This window comes from Heterodontus francisci, chromosome 44 (assembly GCF_036365525.1).
Source record: "Heterodontus francisci isolate sHetFra1 chromosome 44, sHetFra1.hap1, whole genome shotgun sequence".
Lineage (NCBI taxonomy): Eukaryota > Metazoa > Chordata > Chondrichthyes > Heterodontiformes > Heterodontidae > Heterodontus > Heterodontus francisci.
In genome coordinates this window covers 16,005,999-16,023,152 of record NC_090414.1, presented here as the reverse complement: position 1 = coordinate 16,023,152, position 17,154 = coordinate 16,005,999, and the positions used below count along the sequence as shown (strand labels likewise).

Genomic DNA, 17,154 nt, shown 5'->3' with positions numbered 1-17,154 from the left:
TTTCTATTCTTCCTGCCAAAGTGGACAAGTTCACACTTTCCCACATGATACTCCACCTGCCAAATTGTTGCCCACTCACTGAACCTACCTATACCCTTTTGTAGACTCTTTACCTCCTCTTGACAACTTGCTTTCCTTCCTATCTTGGTGTCATCAGAAAATTTAGCAACCATACATTCACTCCCTTCATCCAAGTCATTGATATAAATTGTAAATAGTTTGAGGCCCCATCACTGCTCCCTGTGGCACTCCACTAGCTTGCCAACCCGAAAAAGACCCATTTACCCCGACTCTCCACTTTCTGTTCGCTAACCAGTCCTTTATCCATGCTAATAGGTTAGCCCTACACCATGTGCTCCTATCTTTGATGATTCTACTAACCTTTGATGTGGCACCTTAGCAAATTGCTTTCGGAAATTCAAGTACACCACATCTACAGATTCACCTTGCTTGTTACTTCCTCGAAAAACTCTAATAAATTAGTTAAACACGACTGCCCTTTCACAAAGCCATGTTGGCTCTTTCTGATCCCATTATGATGTTCTAAGTATCCTGCTATAACCTCCTTAATAATGGATTCTAGCAATTTCCCGATGACAGAATTTAGGCTAACTGGCCTATAGTTTCCTACTTTCTGTCTCCCTCCTTTCTTGAATAAAAGTGTTACATTTTCTGTTCTCCAAACCTCTGGGACCCTTCTGGAATCTAAGGAATTTTGGAAGATTATAACCAAAGCCTCTACTATCTCTGCAGTCACATGTTTTAAGACCCTACGATGCAGTCCATCTGGTCCTGGGGACTTGTCAGCCTTTCATTCTAATAGTTTTCCCAGCACCTTTTTCCTAGTGATGGTGATTCTTTTAAGTTCCTCCTTCCCTTTCACCTCTTGATTTTCAAGTATCTTTGGGAGGTTTTCTCTGTCTTCTACAGTGAAAACAGACACAAAATACCTGTTCAACACCTCCACCATTTCCATGTTTTCCATGATCAATTCTCCAGGCTCACCCTCTGGAGGACTAACACTAGCTTTAGTTACTCTTTTCCTATTTAAATACTTGTAGAAACTCTTACTATCTGTTTTTATATTACTAGCTGGTTTTCTCTCATAGTCTGCTTTGTCCCTCAATTATGTTTTCACCTTTCTTTATTGGTTCTTAAAATCTGTCCAATCTTCTGATCAACCACTAATCTTTGCAGCTGTGTACAGTGTTTTGTTTAATTTGATACTTCCTTATTTATCCACAGATGATGCATCCTTCTCAAAGAAACTTTCTTTCTCACTGGGATAAATCTTTGCTGAGATTAGTTAAATATCTCCTTAAAAGTCTGCCCCTGCATCTCCGCTGTCCTACCTTTTAACCTAGTTTCCCAGTTCACTTTAGCTAGCTCTGCCTTCATACCCTTGTAATTGCCTTTATTTAGGGTACAACATTAGTCTTAAACCCACACATCTCCCTTTCAAACTGAACCTGAAATTCTATCCTGTTATGATCACTGTAGCCTCGAGGCTCCTTTACCATGAGGTCATTAATTAATCCTGTCTCATTGCACATTACCAGGTCTAGAACAGCCTGCTTCCTAGGGTTGGCGCTCGAACATACTGCTCTAAGAAACTGTCCCGAATGCATTCTATGAACATATTTTCCAGGCTACCTTTGCCAATCTGATTTATCCAATCTACGTGTAGATTAACGTCACCCATGACTATTGCGGTACCTTTCTTACACGCCCCATTTATTTCTTCCTGTATACTCTGTCCAACAGCGTAGCAACTGTTGAGGGGGGGGGGCCTATAAACTACTCCCACAAGTGCCCTCTTACCTTTCCTATTTCTTAGTGCTACCCAAGTTGAGGCTCCATCTTGTTTTTCTGTCATCTCTCGCCACTGTACTAATGACATTCTGAATTAACAAAGCTACCCCACCTTTTCCTCGCTTCAATATTCAGGTCCCAGCCTTGGTCACTTTGCAACCATGTCTCTGTAATGGCCATCAGGTCATGTATATTTATTTCTATCTGTGCTAACATTTCATCCATTTTGTTATGAATGCTGCACGCAATCCAGAGATTATTACCTTTGAGGTTCTGCATTTTAATTTAGCCCCTAGCTGCTCATACTCCCTAAGCAGAACCTCTTTCCTCGTCCTATCCATGTCATTGGTACCCACATGGACCACTAGAGCTGAGGTTAACAAGTGTCTTAAGAGCAGGCTTCAGGATTACGGAGGGTTATGATAAGAGAAACAGCAAGAGATTGTTTCCACTGGTCAGTCAGGTAATAAAGAGATGGGAGCGAGCAGGTGTAGGGTGAGACTGGGTGGGATAGCAAAGGCTGTGGGGAGTGAGGGGAAGAGTGGGATTAGACTGGGTGGGATATTAAAAGGTACAGGGAGTGAGTGGGAGTGTGGGATACGATTGAGTGGGATATGAATGAGTGGGACATGCAGTCCTTGTGGGCTGAATGGTCTATTTGTGCATAGGAGCCACTGGAGAAAGTTAAAGAGCAGGGAGGCTGGTGAAATTGGTCCTCTCTAACCAAGGAGAGGCTGGGACAGCTGTAACATCCCAATATTTGTCCTGGCTACGTCAGGTGCTGAGGGACTGAGCGTGAGGCTTTCCTGGTGTCAGCAGCTCAATGATCTGTCACCGTTACAACTGCTGCAAAGTTTTAATGCGGTGAATTAACAAAGTCTCCCCGGCCCGTACCTTAAGTTATTGTGGAGGCAGGCCTTCTCAAACTGGCCCCTCAAGTGGGCAAAGTCTCGCCCCCCGAAGATGCTGTCCTTGAAGTACGCCAGCTCGGCGAAGTAGTGGCTGGCAGCTGTGTGGAAGCAGGTCCCGGTCCCGGACAGGGGGTCTGACGGTGCAGGGGGCTGCGCCAGCTTTGGATCCAGGTGTAGCACTGTGGCTGTCAGACCTCCGAGGGTTAGCCTCAGCAGGAGCTCAGCCTTCACGCTGTCCAGGGACGGAGGCGGCTGGGACTTACCTGGCAGGAGTACAGTCAACAGGTTTAGACAGTCGGGGGATGATGACCCCACTCCTGGCCCCCCACAACCACTTAAAAAGGTCCAACCGCTACACCAGATGACCCCGCATCATCTCACCATCACCCTCAGTTCCATGTCTCACCAGGATTGCCTTCAATTGCTGTTTGGAGAAAGGTCACCCCCCCCGCACTCCCCATAAACACTTGACTTCAAATCAGACAGGCTTCAGCCCATTGTGTCCAGACTAGCTCACTGCAAGAGCCCAAACTAATCCTACTGCCCCACGCTCTCTCCCCATATCCCTGTATCAATCCCAAACTAATCCCACTGCCCCACGCTCTCTGACCACAGCCCTGTATCAATCCCAAACTAATCCCACTGCCCCGCTCTCTCCCCGTAGCCCTGTATCAATCCCAAACTAATCCCACTGCCCCACTCTCTCCCCATAGCCCAGTATCAATCCCAAACTAATCCCACTGCCCTTCTCTGTCCCCATAGCCCTGTATCAATCCCAAACTAATCCCACTGCCCCACTCTCTCCCCATAGCCCAGTATCAATCCCAAACTAATCCCACTGCCCCACTCTCTCCCCATAGCCCAGTATCAATCCCAAACTAATCCCACTGCCCTTCTCTCTCCCCATAGCCCTGTATCAATCCCAAACTAATCCCACCGCCCTTCTCTCTCCCCATAGCCCTGTATCAATCCCAAACTAATCCCACTGCCCCGCTCTCTCCCCATAGCCCTGTATCAATCCCAAACCCCAGCTCTTACTAACCTTGCTGTCTGTGTATGGACTGTAAACTGGGGAGAGTGGTGGGGAACAAGGGGCTCCCATAGCGACGCGGGCTGTTCATCAGGAGCTGGAGGATATTAAAAGAGAAACAAGTCAGTACAACAGTGCCTGGAATGTGTGACTAAGACGTACAAAGCAGGACGGTCGCAGGTCTCACCCGGCTCTGCGCAGAATTAACTGAGGCAGCGGGTGCCTCAGTGCCTTTAACACAGGCTTGGGGATTGACTTGGGCTTGTCCTGGTCTGATCAGCTCAGCATCACAACCGTATCTGAGCCACACACCAAGCACTCGAGAAAGGCTTCAATGCAACAAAAACAACAGGACAATTCCACTCATTTCACACACGTACACAGTTCCTGAAGCAAACCCCTACAGAGTGGCAAACAGTACAGAAACCAGGGCCGGAAATACAAAGGTGGCTCAGTGGGTAACATACCCGCCTCTGAATCAGAAGCTCAAGGGTTCGAGTCCCACTCCAGCGACTTGAATATAACCCAAGCTGACACTCACGGTACAGTACTGAGGGAGTGCTACGCTGTTGGAGATCCTTCTATCGAAGGAGGACATAAAAGATCCCAAATTTTGAAAACTGGCTGTGGCGTTTCCAACATTACGCTAGTGACCACACTTCAAAAGTACTTCATTAACTGCGAACCACTTTGGGATGTCCTTTTGAGGACGTTATCTTGTTATCATAAAATTAAGTACAGTGCAGTCCTGTTCACGTTCTCAGTTTCCCCATGCACAGCACCCGGACATCACCGTGCAAGTCGCCCCCTCAAAGACGCCTCGCGCGCACCACTCCGCGGGAAAATACAAGGGTAGCGCGCACAACGCAAAGAAACGGTTGCCCCTGCAACCCCCACCCTGTGCTCAGGTGGACGAGGAGTCTGTATGTAATATTACTGACCCTTTACTCCCTCGCACAGAGAATTGGCCAAGGATCAATAATGGTGACAGGCAAACTACTTTTTCCAGATCCAGTTTTTCCATTCCACAGTCCTCGTCTCCAACCATACTGTTTATTCACTGTGGATCGGTGGAAAGAGGCAAGAAGAGTCTTTCCATAAATGAAAATAAGTTAAAAGAGAAAAAAAAAAACACGGAGACAAGGTGAAGCTAGGACAGCACCAAGTTTACATTGGTTAGACCACACTTGCAGTTACTGTGCCCAGTTCTGGTCTCCATATTATAAACAGGTTATGCAGGCGCTGGAGACAGTGCAAAATAGATTTACAAGCAGATACCAGAACAGAGAGGTTACACCCATCAAGGCTGGGGCTCCTTATTCTAGAAAAGAGAAGGCTGAGGGGTGGCCTGTTTCTATACTATACGACTCTCTGCTCCTCCAATTCGCATCCCTGATTTTCATCGCTCCACCACTGACGGCCGTGCCTTCAGCTGCCTGGGCCCTAAGCTCTGGTCTTTTCTCTCTAAACCGCTCCTGAAACTCTTTGGCCAAGCTTTTTTTTTTTCCCACCTGCCCTAATATCTCCTCACGGTGTCGATTTCTGTGGACTGGCCCGTGGATGTTTGTGCGGTGGAAAGGCTGCTATATAAATGCGAGGTGTTGTTACTTACGCCTGCCCCCAGCGAGGGGGGCTGTGGAGAACAGCTGCTGTAGTCGCTGCGCATCGAGCTTTCCAGGTCCACGTCTGACAGCTCGCTCGCGGACTGCACGGAGGCCACACTGCTGGTCATTGCAGCCATGGAGTAAAACATCTCCGAAGGCACTGGCGACGGGAACACGACATTTACAACACGAGGTTAGACAGCAGGCTCACGCGGCCCCATCCGCGCTACGTTGGCCAATCACAGCCAGATCGGCGGCTCCCACTGGTTCCAGCGGGGACTCGGTTGGGGGGCTGTGCGGGCGTGGAGGTGGAGGCGGGATAAGCTGGCAAAATTCCAGCTTCCGATTATCCGGCAATTCTGGGGCACGAACGGGACTGGGATCGAGCGCCATGCAGCCCGCGGTCAAGCGGCCTGCAGACGCAGCGGAAAAGCGCTCCCGCCCGTGGCGGGCGCAGGAAGCAGTCAGCTGTCGAAGGCAGGGGATTTTAATGTCCGACTGGGGTTCGTCAACACCCTGAACCCCCTCCGACCGCCCCCCCCCTCCCCTCCCCTCCCTCAAGGTGGGCGGGGGCCTTGCGGCGCGCTTCTCCCAATCGCCGCTCTGCCCCGTTCATCCACCTCGGTTCGTAAAAGCTGGCTGATCCAAACCGTGGCGCCAGAGCACACAAAAAAAAAAACCAAAGACGGCTCCTTACCCCCGTTCTCCGCGCCTGCAAACGAGTCCAGCTCTTGTCCCTTGGGGTGCCCCAGGCTCTGGCCTGAGTGAAGCTGCTTGTTGAGGTCCTGCTCAATCAGTTTGAAGTCCTCGGGGTCCAGTGGCCGACTCTTGCTCAACTTCTCCTTCAGCCCGTTCACTTCTGCGTCAGGCCGAGAGCAGGCGGGAGGGGTGGGGGGGGGGGTGTGGGGAATTTTAAAAAACATGCGTTACACACCACACGGCATGGCGGCAGGACGTCGAGCCAGAACAACGAGCCAAGGAGTCTGGAGGGGCTCAATCCCCACTCGGTGCCGAATGAGCAGAGAGTCTGCAGCCGTGGTTCAGTGGGTCTCTCTGCCCTCTCGCCCGAGACAGGAGGTCCTGGGTTCGAGCCCCACAATCCAGGCCGAGACTGTCGGTGCAGTACAGAGGGATTGTACTGCATTGCCTCTACTTGAGGGCCCGGGCCAATATTTATCCCTCAACTGGCTGTGAAGCACTTTGGGACGTGAAAGGCGCAAGATAAACTTAAGTCTTATTACCAACTAGCCTCAGTGTCACTGGCCTAGGGAGAGACATTAATGCTGGGGTCCTCTCTCCCGATTGCCAGCCTCCTGCAGTAAAGTGCACGCGTGTGGACACTATGAATTGGGCTCGGACAAAGATACCGTACGTTCACTTGAGTAGAAAATGGAAAATGCTACATTGGTGATGCAGGAAGCACTCTTCCAAGGTTGAGGGAGCTTTACTCTGTATCTAACCTTGTGCTGTACCTGTCCTGGGAGTGTTTGATGGGGACAGTGTAGAGGGAGCTTTACTCTGTATCTAACCCCCGTGCTGTACCTGTCCTGGGAGTGTTTGATGGGGACAGTGTAGAGGGAGCTTTACTCTGTATCTAACCCTGTGCTGTACCTGTCCTGGGAGTGTTTGATGGGGACAGTGTAGAGGGAGCTTTACTCTGTATCTAACCCCCGTACTGTACCTGCCCTGGGAGCGTTTGATGGGGACAGTGTAGAGGGAGCTTTACTCTGTATCTAACCCCCGTGCTGTACCTGCCCTGGGAGTGTCAGTACCTGAGTGCAAGATTTCCAGTCAACATTACTAAGGTAACAAGTAGAGGAGTTGTCAATGTAGGGAAATTCCACTAACAATAATTAGCCTTTCAACTAAGCATACTGCAGACGTCATGAGAAATCCCCAAGTATGTGGATGAAAACCTACACAGACTGAACAAAAAAGTCTCTTCTGACTGCAGGATACCCGGCCGACTTAATGCTTTCCCAGAGCCAGGAGATCGCAGAGCGAGACTCGGGCTGTGAGTGGGCTCGCTCAAGGATACCTCCCAATTGCTGAGATCGCCAAGAACTCCAGCAACGAGGCAGCCACATTTGGCGGGACATAAACGCCCGATATTTTCACAGGCGGATGGTTTTTTAATATCGGGAAACATCCGCATACTTTCAGCGTTCCTTTCAGTCATTGTTGAGGGAAATCTCTGGAACCCTGATTGCACGAGGAGCTCACCTGAGAGATTAAGTGCACTGAATAAATCAGCCAGGTTGAAGATCTGCTGTGGGCTCAGGAACAGGTGTAGTGACCCCATCTTCCCATCTAATTCCAACTGGAGGGAAAACACAGCAGTCAGCACAGGTCAAAGGAACAAACAGAACCATTATTTCACTGCTCCCTCGTCCTGCAATATTTTAAGGAACCAAGGAGGGAGTTCAGATACAGATCAGCCATAAACTAACTGAATGACGGAACAACTCGAGGGGCTGAATGGCCTCCTCCTGTTCCTGTGACATCAGATCTTTTGATGCAAGTCGAGTTACATCACGTCTACAGCACAGAAATAGGCCATTCGGCCCAACTGCTCCATGCTGGTTTTTATGCTGCACACGAGCCTCCTCCCACCCCCTCCTCATCTCCCCCGATCAACATCTCCTTCTATTCCTTTCTCCCTCATGTGTTCACCCAGTTTGCCCTGAAATGCATCGATACTATTCACCTCGACCACTCTTACATCATCTTATATTTATGACCTCGAGGCTTAGTCCCTCCCCACAAGTGGAAAGAAGTCAACACCTACCCTACCAAACTCTAACGATCCTGAAGACCACCATTAGGCCACGATCAGCCTTCTCTTCCTCGAGGAAGGAGCCCCAGCCTGTGCAGGCTTTCCAGATCATTGTATCCTTTTTCCGTTCTGATTCACTGAGCAGGCTGTGTTAAAGCCAGATCAGGGTAAACCCACAATTTCTATCCGGTCAACACTTCATACATTGAGTACAACAAGGGACCGAGTGTACAACATAATAGTTTTTTTCTCCTCTGATGCACTTACACCCCATGGCATTAGGCACTTTTATTGTGGGCTCAGTGCCGCAGCCAGCTAATTAAAACCAGCACACAGCCCAAAGGGACTCCGCCTTTGGTTACAGACGCCCATAGTAGGGGTGGAACGCCCCCAACTCCAGGGTAGCCGCAGTTACCGAACCCTTTCTGGCTGTACAGTTCCAGAGGCCTCAAGTGCCTTTCAGGGGAAGGAACCTGCCATCAGTGTTGGACGACACAGTCGAATCTTAATGCCCTCGGGGCAAAAGGTGCAGCTTCTCTGACAAAGCGACACTAACCTGCCCTTAAAGGCTGACTTGCCTTCCATGACATGACTTGCATTTATTACCGATCGTAAAAAAAAAACCTACTGAAGAAATGGGGAATTCTCAGGTTGTGAAATGCGACGTGGAAGTTTCTTTTTCTTGAAGGACGCCCCAGCTGCTCGTGGGGCAAGGGGGCACAGAACCGCACTCCCCCCACCCACCCCCCAACTTCCCCACCCCCGCCATTCACCTTAGGCCCAGGGAGAGCGTCGTTTTGCTTGAGTTTCACCGTCATCTCCATGCACCCCGTGCAGCTGCCGATCTGCGTCGGGGGCGAAGGTGCCGCCGCGGAGCTCCCCCCTGCAGTCCTGCTGCTCGTTTCAGGAAAAGAAGTCGATTCTCCGGCAGACGATCCCATTTGCCGCGGGGCGACGACCGACACATTCTACGTTTCCAAAAAAAAAGAAAGTTTTAAAAAGGAGGAGAAAGCGCTTCTGGCAAACGCGGGTCAATCTTGCCCACGGAATCTACCTCACGAGAAGCCAGCGGCCCTTTAATTCAAGGGAGCGTTTGCCACATAAGCTTGGGGGGAATAAAAAGCACAGGGAGGTATCATAAACCTTCACGGTCCCGGGAGAATGCACAAGACCCCGGACATCGCCTCTTCAATTGCCCTGGCCAATATTTATCCTGCTGAGCATTCTTGTGGGATCTTGCTGTGTGCACACTGCCGTGCCTCCAACATCAATGGCTTGCGTGTCATAAATCTTTGAATGCCTCTACACCCGTAACTTTATGTTAGTAAGACCTAGCTTTCCCCTTGTTGGTTCCTGGTGCCCAGGGGAGTGGGGTTTCTTTGTTTCTCCAGGGCCCCAATGAAGATCCTTACCTGCGGGATAGGCGGCGAGGCCTGGGGTTCCCTACGCTGCTCCTGGATCTCCTCGTAATGCAGCAGCACCCCGGAAAACTGCAGCACTTTGTGAACGAACGCGGGAGGTTGGTGGATGTCGATGGGAATGGGGTCTCTCTTCGAGATGCTGCCCGAGTCCTTCACAGCTTCGTCACAGTACTCCAACCTGCCAACCCCGTTACAGAAACAGACACAGAAACATTTCATAGTTTTCAAATTCATTTTGCACTCATTAATCTGCAGAACAGAACTCTTTCCATTTCAAGCACCCAGTGCCAGCATCAAACACTCCCAGGACAGGTATAACACAGGGTTAGATACAGAGTAAAACTCCCTCCACGCTGTCCCCATCAAACACTCCCAGGACAGGTACAGCACGGGGGTTAGATACAGAGTAAAACTCCCTCCACGCTGTCCCCATCAAACACTCCCAGGACAGGTATAGCACGGGGGTTAGATACAGAGTAAAGCTCCCTCTACACTGTCCCCATCAAACACTCCCAGGACAGATACAGCACGGGGATTGGCTGGGCAATTTGGAACACTTCCTGCCAGCAATCAGGGGGAGCAGCTGCACCTGCACTGCAGCAACTGGGGAGAGGAGACTGGAGTAATTGGAGAAAGTGGAGAGAGGTGAATACAGAGTGGAGAGAAACCATAAAGGAAGGCTGCAATTGTTTTGGAGAGGTGGGTGTCAGGGCACCTGAAGAACTCTTAAGTTTGGACTGTTTGGGGGAGGGAGAAGAGGCCGGAAGACTTGGGTGGGGCTGCCAAATCCAGTAGGGGGCCCCTGTATTTATATTTGCACACAGGGAGCTCCCTCCCCACCCCAACTGCCTGCTCGGGACAGCTGGAGTTGCCCGGGTGAAGACTGTCTTGTTAAAAGCAGAAGAGGAGAGTACCGGGCGGCTCCAGCCATTCCGGGCGAAGAAGTCTCCCCCAACTGGAAGACAACAAACAGTTTTGGACTAATTGTTACAAATGTGCTCCAACTGGCAGTTGGATCGAACATCCTTTTCAGCCTTTCTCTCCCTTCCTCCACTCAGTCACCTCAGTCACCTATCCTCCCCTTTTCCTTTACCTTCCTACCCCTATCCTCCTCTATTCCCACTCCACTTTGTTTACAGTTTGTTTGTTTTTTGTTTCAATTGTGTAAATTTGCTTTGTTTCTTGGGGGTGGACGTGGCTCTTAGACCCCATGGCAAGCCCTCCTTCGCCGGTGGCGGGGCCTTCCCGTACATATGCTGCTGCGGCTGCACCTGTTGCCCCGTCACCGTTTGCTTTATTAACATCGAAGCATGGAGTCAAGAGCTACGTCCACCCGAACATGACTATAGAGGCATGCGTGAAAGCAATGGCCGAGGTTGTCGGCCCTTCGGCCATTGTTGCAGCCTCTAAAATGTATGGGAAGGCAGTGTTATTCCTGAGGACCAAGCGGGCGGTGTCCCTGGCTCTGAGCAAGGGGCTCACCGTGGGCGGAACCTTTCTGCCAGTGGACCCCCTGGTGGGCCACTGCGCAAAGGCTCATTCTATCCAATGTCCCGCCCTTCATTCCTGGTGAACTCCTCCTTCCCCACCATCTGGGGGAGGTAAAGAGGGGGCTCACCCCAGTTCCGCTCGGTCTTCGGGAGAACAGCCTCCGACACGTGTACTCCTTTCGCCGCCAGTTATTCATGCAGCTGGCGCGGGAGGAGGTGACAGAGGGCCACTTTAATGTAGAGTTCCAGGGGACGGCCTACCGCGTCTTCTGGAGCTTGGATGGGGTGCGGTGCCATGTCTGTAAGGGGGTGGGGCATGTTCGTAAGAACTGCCCCAACCTCCCGGCTGCCAACTCCAACTCGGCCCAGGGTGGCGCCGCTGCACCTCCTCCCACCCCCCCTACACCTCCACCAGATACCATTCAGTCGGTACCGGAGGCTGTGGTTTTCAAGGCCTCTGGCAGGGAGGGGGGTGACCGTCCAAATGGAAGGAAGGAGGGGAGGAGAAATAAACATCGAGAGGCGCGTCCCCTGGACACCGTGACACTACCCGAGTCTGAGCTCAGCACAAAGCCCGATCTCGGGGAGTCAACTTGCCCCAGGGCTGGGCTCAGGCCCAGGGTGAATAAAAAAAAAGAGTGCGGAGGCCTCTGATGACATGGAGGTCTCTGAGCCTCTGCAACCAACTGGGAAAAAGAGAAGGCACCCCTCCACAGAGGTGACAAGGGGCCCTGAGGCGCAGGGTCCATCTGTTGGAGGGGAGCTGTCTCCTGTTTCGGGTCCCCAGGTTTCCCCTACCGCCACCACCAAGGCGACAAAGTCTGGGCAGGAGCTCCCTATTCCTCAGGATGGAGTGGAGGGGGAGACACCTGTACATGTGGCCCCTCCAGGGGAAGCCAGTGGAGCCCTGCTTGTTGTGGGGGAGCCTGGGGATGCCGCCCATTCCGCCACTGCCACTGGGTCGGGTGCCCTGAGTAGAGGGGAGGGTGGGGCCCCAAAGGGTCGGCCCTCCCAGCCGGAGTCCACCACCAACCAGGACACACCCAACCCGGTTGGAACCGAGAATGCTGCCCCATCTGCTGGGCCTGTGGGTGCTGGCGGAGCGGGAGATGGCCTCCTCTCTCCGTCTCCGGTCTTGGCTCCGGCTGGATTTCCGCAGTCGGGAACTTCTGTCTCCCCTGGACCACGCATTGGCCTGGGGACGGAGGTGGAGGGGGGTCCTGGGCTGCTGGTACCCACAGGCTCCAGTTTCACAATAGAACCCAGAGAGGACTCCTGCGCGATCAATCCTGGGGGTGGGATCGTGACGGAGGCGGGATCAGCTGGCGCGGCCGGGACATGCGCCCCACAGTGTGTGGTGGATGTGTCGGCCGTTGGCGGTGACGACCCGAAGGAGGATGGGGATTTGGTGTGGGGCACGGAGGATGATCTTGATTCCATCGCCAGTGAGGTGGTGGAGTCCCTCGTGCCTCCCACCGAATCTCCTCTCATCCCCACGGCGGAACTCTGGGATTTCCTTGCGGCTTGCAGGGGTTGCCGCGATAAAGTTCAGCTGGCCCTCGGCCATTGGTCGAATCTGGCGCTGATCAGACAGTCCGTCCGGGCCGCCCTGAAGAAAGCGGGCAAGCGCGCGGGCGTGAAACTGGTTGAGAGGCGCCGTTTTAATGTGTTCCTCAATGGGTTGCTGGGGGAGTGGAGGGCCAGGTGCACTTCCACTCCCTCCTCACAGTGAGCTGTTGGTGACGGGTTTTAAGTACCTTTGACATGAAGATAACCATAGCCAGCCTCAACATCAACGGCAGCAGGGGGTCTCACCGCAGATTTCACAATCTCTCAGTCCTTAGGGAAGGGAGATGCGCGGTGAGCTTTCTGCAGGAAACCCACACCGTCCCGGGAGACGAAGCCACCTGGCTTCTGGAGTGGCAGGGTGGGGTCTACATGAGTCACCTCACCCCTATTTCTAGTGGGGTGGCTATCTTGTTGGCCCCGACTTTTCAGCCGGAGATCTTGGGGGTCAAGGAGCTAGTGCCGGGCCGCTTGCTCCACCTTGCCGTTCGCCTGGGTAGCGTGCCGCTCCACTTTGTGAATGTGTACGTGCCCAGGCCCGGCGCGTTGCAAGCGCGCTTCATTGAAGAAGTGTCCGCTCTCTTGAGCTCCATCGATAGCAGCGAGCGCATCATCCTCGGGGGGGATTTTAACTGCACCCTCGAGGTGGGGGAATCGCTCCGGTCCCCAGCGCGGCCAAGCGTCGGTGGAGAAGTTGAGGGGACTGATCAGCTCCCTTAACTTGGTGGACGTCTGGCAGAATCTCCATCCCGACTCCAGCGCCTTCACGTGGAGGTCTGGAGGAGGGGGGTCGCGAATCGACCGCCTCTACATTTCGCAGGCGTACGTCTCCCGCGTCTCGGCAGCCTCCATGCGGCTGGTGCCGTGCTCGGACCACCACCTGGTGTGGGCGGAGTTTACTCCGCTCCGCACGCGGGCGGGGTCCGCGTACTGGCACTTTAACAACTGGCTGCTGGAGGACGAGCGATTTCGGGACTCGTTCTGTCGATTCTGGGCCGACTGGAGAAGGAAGCAGGGGGGCTTCGCCTCCTTGAGGCTATGGTGGGATGTGGGCAAGACTCACATCCGCGTCTTCTGTCAGGAGTACGCGAAGGGGTCGACCAAGAGGCGGGAAACCGAGATCGGGCGCCTTGAGAGGGAGGTGCTCGACTTGGAGTCCCGCCTCGGTCATGCCGTCGTGGACCCGGCCCTGTGGCAGGCGCACAAAGAGAAGAAGGGCGCGCTGAGGGACCTGCAGCTCATAGGGTCCCGAGGCGCGTACGTGAGGTCGCAGATCCAGATCCTGGAAGATTTGGACTGCGCCTCACCCTTCTACTCGCTGGAAAAATGGCGGGGGGTCCGTAAGCAGCTCGTCGAGCTGCTGGCCGACGACGGATCCTCCATCACGGATCCGGAGGGAATGGGCCTCCTGGTCCGTACTTATTACAGTGCGTTGTTCTCTCCGGATCCGTCCAGCGAGGATGCGCGCAGAGTTTTGTGGGAGGACCTGCTGCAGGTCAGCCCGGAGGGCGCCGAAGGGCTGGAGGCTCCATTCACATTGGCGGAGTTGACTGGCGCCCTCCACCAGCTCTCGAGGGGCAAATCCCCAGGACTGGATGGGTTGTCCGTGGAGTTCCTCAGGGCGTTCTGGGACGTCCTGGGGGACGATTACGCACGGGTCCTGGGGGAAAGCCTGGTGACCGGGGAGATGCCCCTCTCGTGGCGCAGGGCAGTCACCGGCCTGCTGCCGAAGAGGGGCGATCTCCGCCTGCTTAAAAACTGGCGTCCGGTCTCCCTCCTCAGCACGGATTATAAAATCTTTGCCCGGACTATGCCTACCCACCAGGGCTCCGTGCTGGCCCACATGATCCACCCCTACCAGTCCTACACGGTCCCGGGCCGGTCCATCCAGGACAACATCCACCTGGTCCGGGACCTGATCCATCTTTCCCAGAGGACTGGTCAGTCGGTCGCCTTTCTCTCCCTCGATCAGGAGAAGGCATTCGACAGGGTGGATCACGATTACCTTTTCGGAACTCTGCACGCTTTCGGACTCGGGCTGCATTTTGTGGCCCGGATCAGACTTTTATACGCCGCCGCAGAGTGTCTAGTCAAAGTTAACGAGTCCTTGACGGCGCCCCTTCGCTTTGGGAGAGGAGTGCGTCAGGGATGCCCCATGTCCGGCCAATTGTATACCATCTGCGTGGAGCCCTTCCTGTGCCTGCTTCGCAGTAGGTTGACGGGATTGGCTCTGCGCGAGCCGGCCATGCGGGTCGTCCTCTCGGCTTATGCCGACGACGTGCTCCTCGCAATCACAGATCCCGTTGACTTGCGGAGGATGCGCGACTGCCAGCAGACCTTTTCTGCTGCGTCCTCCGCGAGGATCAATTGGGAGAAATGTTCCGGACTCCTGGTTGGTCAGTGGCGGGTGGACTCCCTGCCGGAGGAGATGACACCTTTTGCGTGGAGCACCACGCACCTCCTCTATCTGGGAGTCCACCTTAGCCCCGCTGAGGAAGCCTGGCCGGCAAACTGGCAGGAGTTGGAGGCGAAAGTCACTGCTCGGCTGGGGCGCTGGACAGGACTGCTCCGAGTGCTTTCCTACAGGGGCCGAGCGCTGGCCATAAACCAACTGGTGGCCTCCATGTTGTGGTACCGGTTGGTCACTTTGGCCCCGCCCGCTGTATTTGCCACCAAGATCCAGAAGAAACTCGTCTATTTCTTCTGGGGCAAGAGGAAACACTGGGTCTCTGCCGCGGTCCTGAGTGTCCCGATCAAGGAGGGCGGTCAGTCGCTGGTGTGCGTCCGCACCCAGGCTGCGACTCTCCGCCTTCGGACCCTGCAGAGATACTTGTACGTCGAGCGTTCTCCCAGATGGTGTGCGCTGGCGACGTATTCTTTCTGCCAGTGTCACTGCCTTCAAGACGACACGCAGCTCCCGGTGGAGTCCGTTAGCCGTGCTTCTCTGAGGGAGTTGCCTGTCTTTTACCAGGATCTATTCCGAGTCTGGAACATGGTCGCCTCCAGTCAGGGCGCTCCCCCGCCGGCGGAGGAGAGCGCCTCTGCTGTCCGGGCGGCCGACTCCGGGGACAGTCCGGCGGGTGGAGGAGTAGCCGAAACCCCCGGGACGCCCCTCACTGCGGGTGGCGAGGGGGCTCGGGAGTGCGGGGCGATCCCGGCTGAGCTGACCCCCGCTCGGCCGGAACTGCTCATCGGACCCAGGCCCCGAAACCCTCCTCGGGAGCCGGTCCCGCACAACCCGAGCCGCCTCTCGGAAATGCCCTCCGTGCCATTCCAATCGGCGCGGAGGGGTTTCCTGTACGGGCTGCTCCTGCACACTCTCCGCTTCCTCGCCCTCGTCAGCCGGCCGGACACGCCCTGGCGGTCCGCGTTGCCATCTGGCGGCGAGGGGCAACCCCGATGGAGGTCTCTATACGCGGGAGTCTTCCCCCTTTACATCGGGGACCTGGGATGGAGGGTGCTGCACAGAGCAGTCCCGTGCAATAGACTTTTAAGTAGGTTCGCGGACTCCCAGGCCGCCTGTACTTTCTGTGGCCTGGACGAGTCCGTGTTCCACGTTTATACGGAGTGTGCGAGGTTGCAGCCCCTCTTTGAGTATTTGAAGGGGCTGCTCCTCAAATTCTGGCTGCACTTCAGTCCTACGCTCCTGATCTTTGGGCACCCGGTGCGGAGGGAGGATCTCCTTGTCGTTCTGCTCCTGGGCCTGGCCAAGGTGGCAATTCACAGGTCCAGGTTGCGGGCCAACAGGGGTTCCGTCCTCCCCGATTGCCTGCCCCTCTTCCGCGGTTACGTTCGCGCCCGGGTGCCCCTGGAGAAGGAGCACGCGGTGTCCGCCGGTCCGCTTGAGGCCTTCCGCGACCGGCAGGCACCGCAGGGACTGGAGTGCATCATTGATGCCGAAAATGGCATTTTAATTTGAGTTTTTTGTTTATTTCTGTTTTTAATAAAGTTATTTTAAAACTGTAAAAAAAAACGGTATCCTATCCAGTTGCTGAAAATCCATTCAGAAACGTCATTCCCTCCAATACTGGAATAGTCGATTTACTGACCTTTTAATGTGCACTTCCAGGGCAACTCCAGTCCTGGAGCCGTCAGGAGTGTGTTCCACCCGAACTATTGTGTCGAGGAATGTTACTTTTATCCTCCGCAAAACTGTTTAATCAAAAGAAGAATTGACAAAGCTGATTTAGTAATAAAACTTACCACACAGAGTAACAATACTGTCTAACTGACAGCTTCGAGTCTTAGAGTGGGACTAACGCTCCAATGATTGTACTGAGAGAGTGCTGCACTGTCAGAGGTGCCATCTTTCAGATGAGATGCCCAGCCGAGGCCTCGACTGGTCTATTAGGTGAATGTAAAAGATTCAGTAGCACCATACGGAGAAGAGCAGGAGCTATCTGTGGTGTTCTGGGCCAATATTTCTCCAACCACGATCACTAAACCAGATGGTCTGGTCATTATCACACTGCTGTTTGTGGGAGCTTTCTGTGCCTGTAACCCTTTACTATCCCACCCAGACTAATCCCACTCTCCTGCTCACT

The 17,154-nt window shown here is 53.9% G+C and overlaps 1 protein-coding gene across 1 annotated transcript in view; it reads right to left on the bottom strand.

Annotated features, from left to right (window-relative positions):
- The window catches only part of LOC137355983 (autophagy-related protein 2 homolog A-like), a 109,149-nt gene that overhangs the window by 67,456 nt on the left and 24,539 nt on the right, over nucleotides 1-17,154 (bottom strand). The window contains 8 exon segments of the mRNA XM_068021686.1: nucleotides 2,707-2,986; nucleotides 3,766-3,850; nucleotides 5,366-5,517; nucleotides 6,055-6,216; nucleotides 7,581-7,677; nucleotides 8,907-9,101; nucleotides 9,546-9,732; nucleotides 16,660-16,762. Of these exon segments, the coding sequence (XP_067877787.1) occupies nucleotides 2,707-2,986; nucleotides 3,766-3,850; nucleotides 5,366-5,517; nucleotides 6,055-6,216; nucleotides 7,581-7,677; nucleotides 8,907-9,101; nucleotides 9,546-9,732; nucleotides 16,660-16,762 (1,261 nt within the window).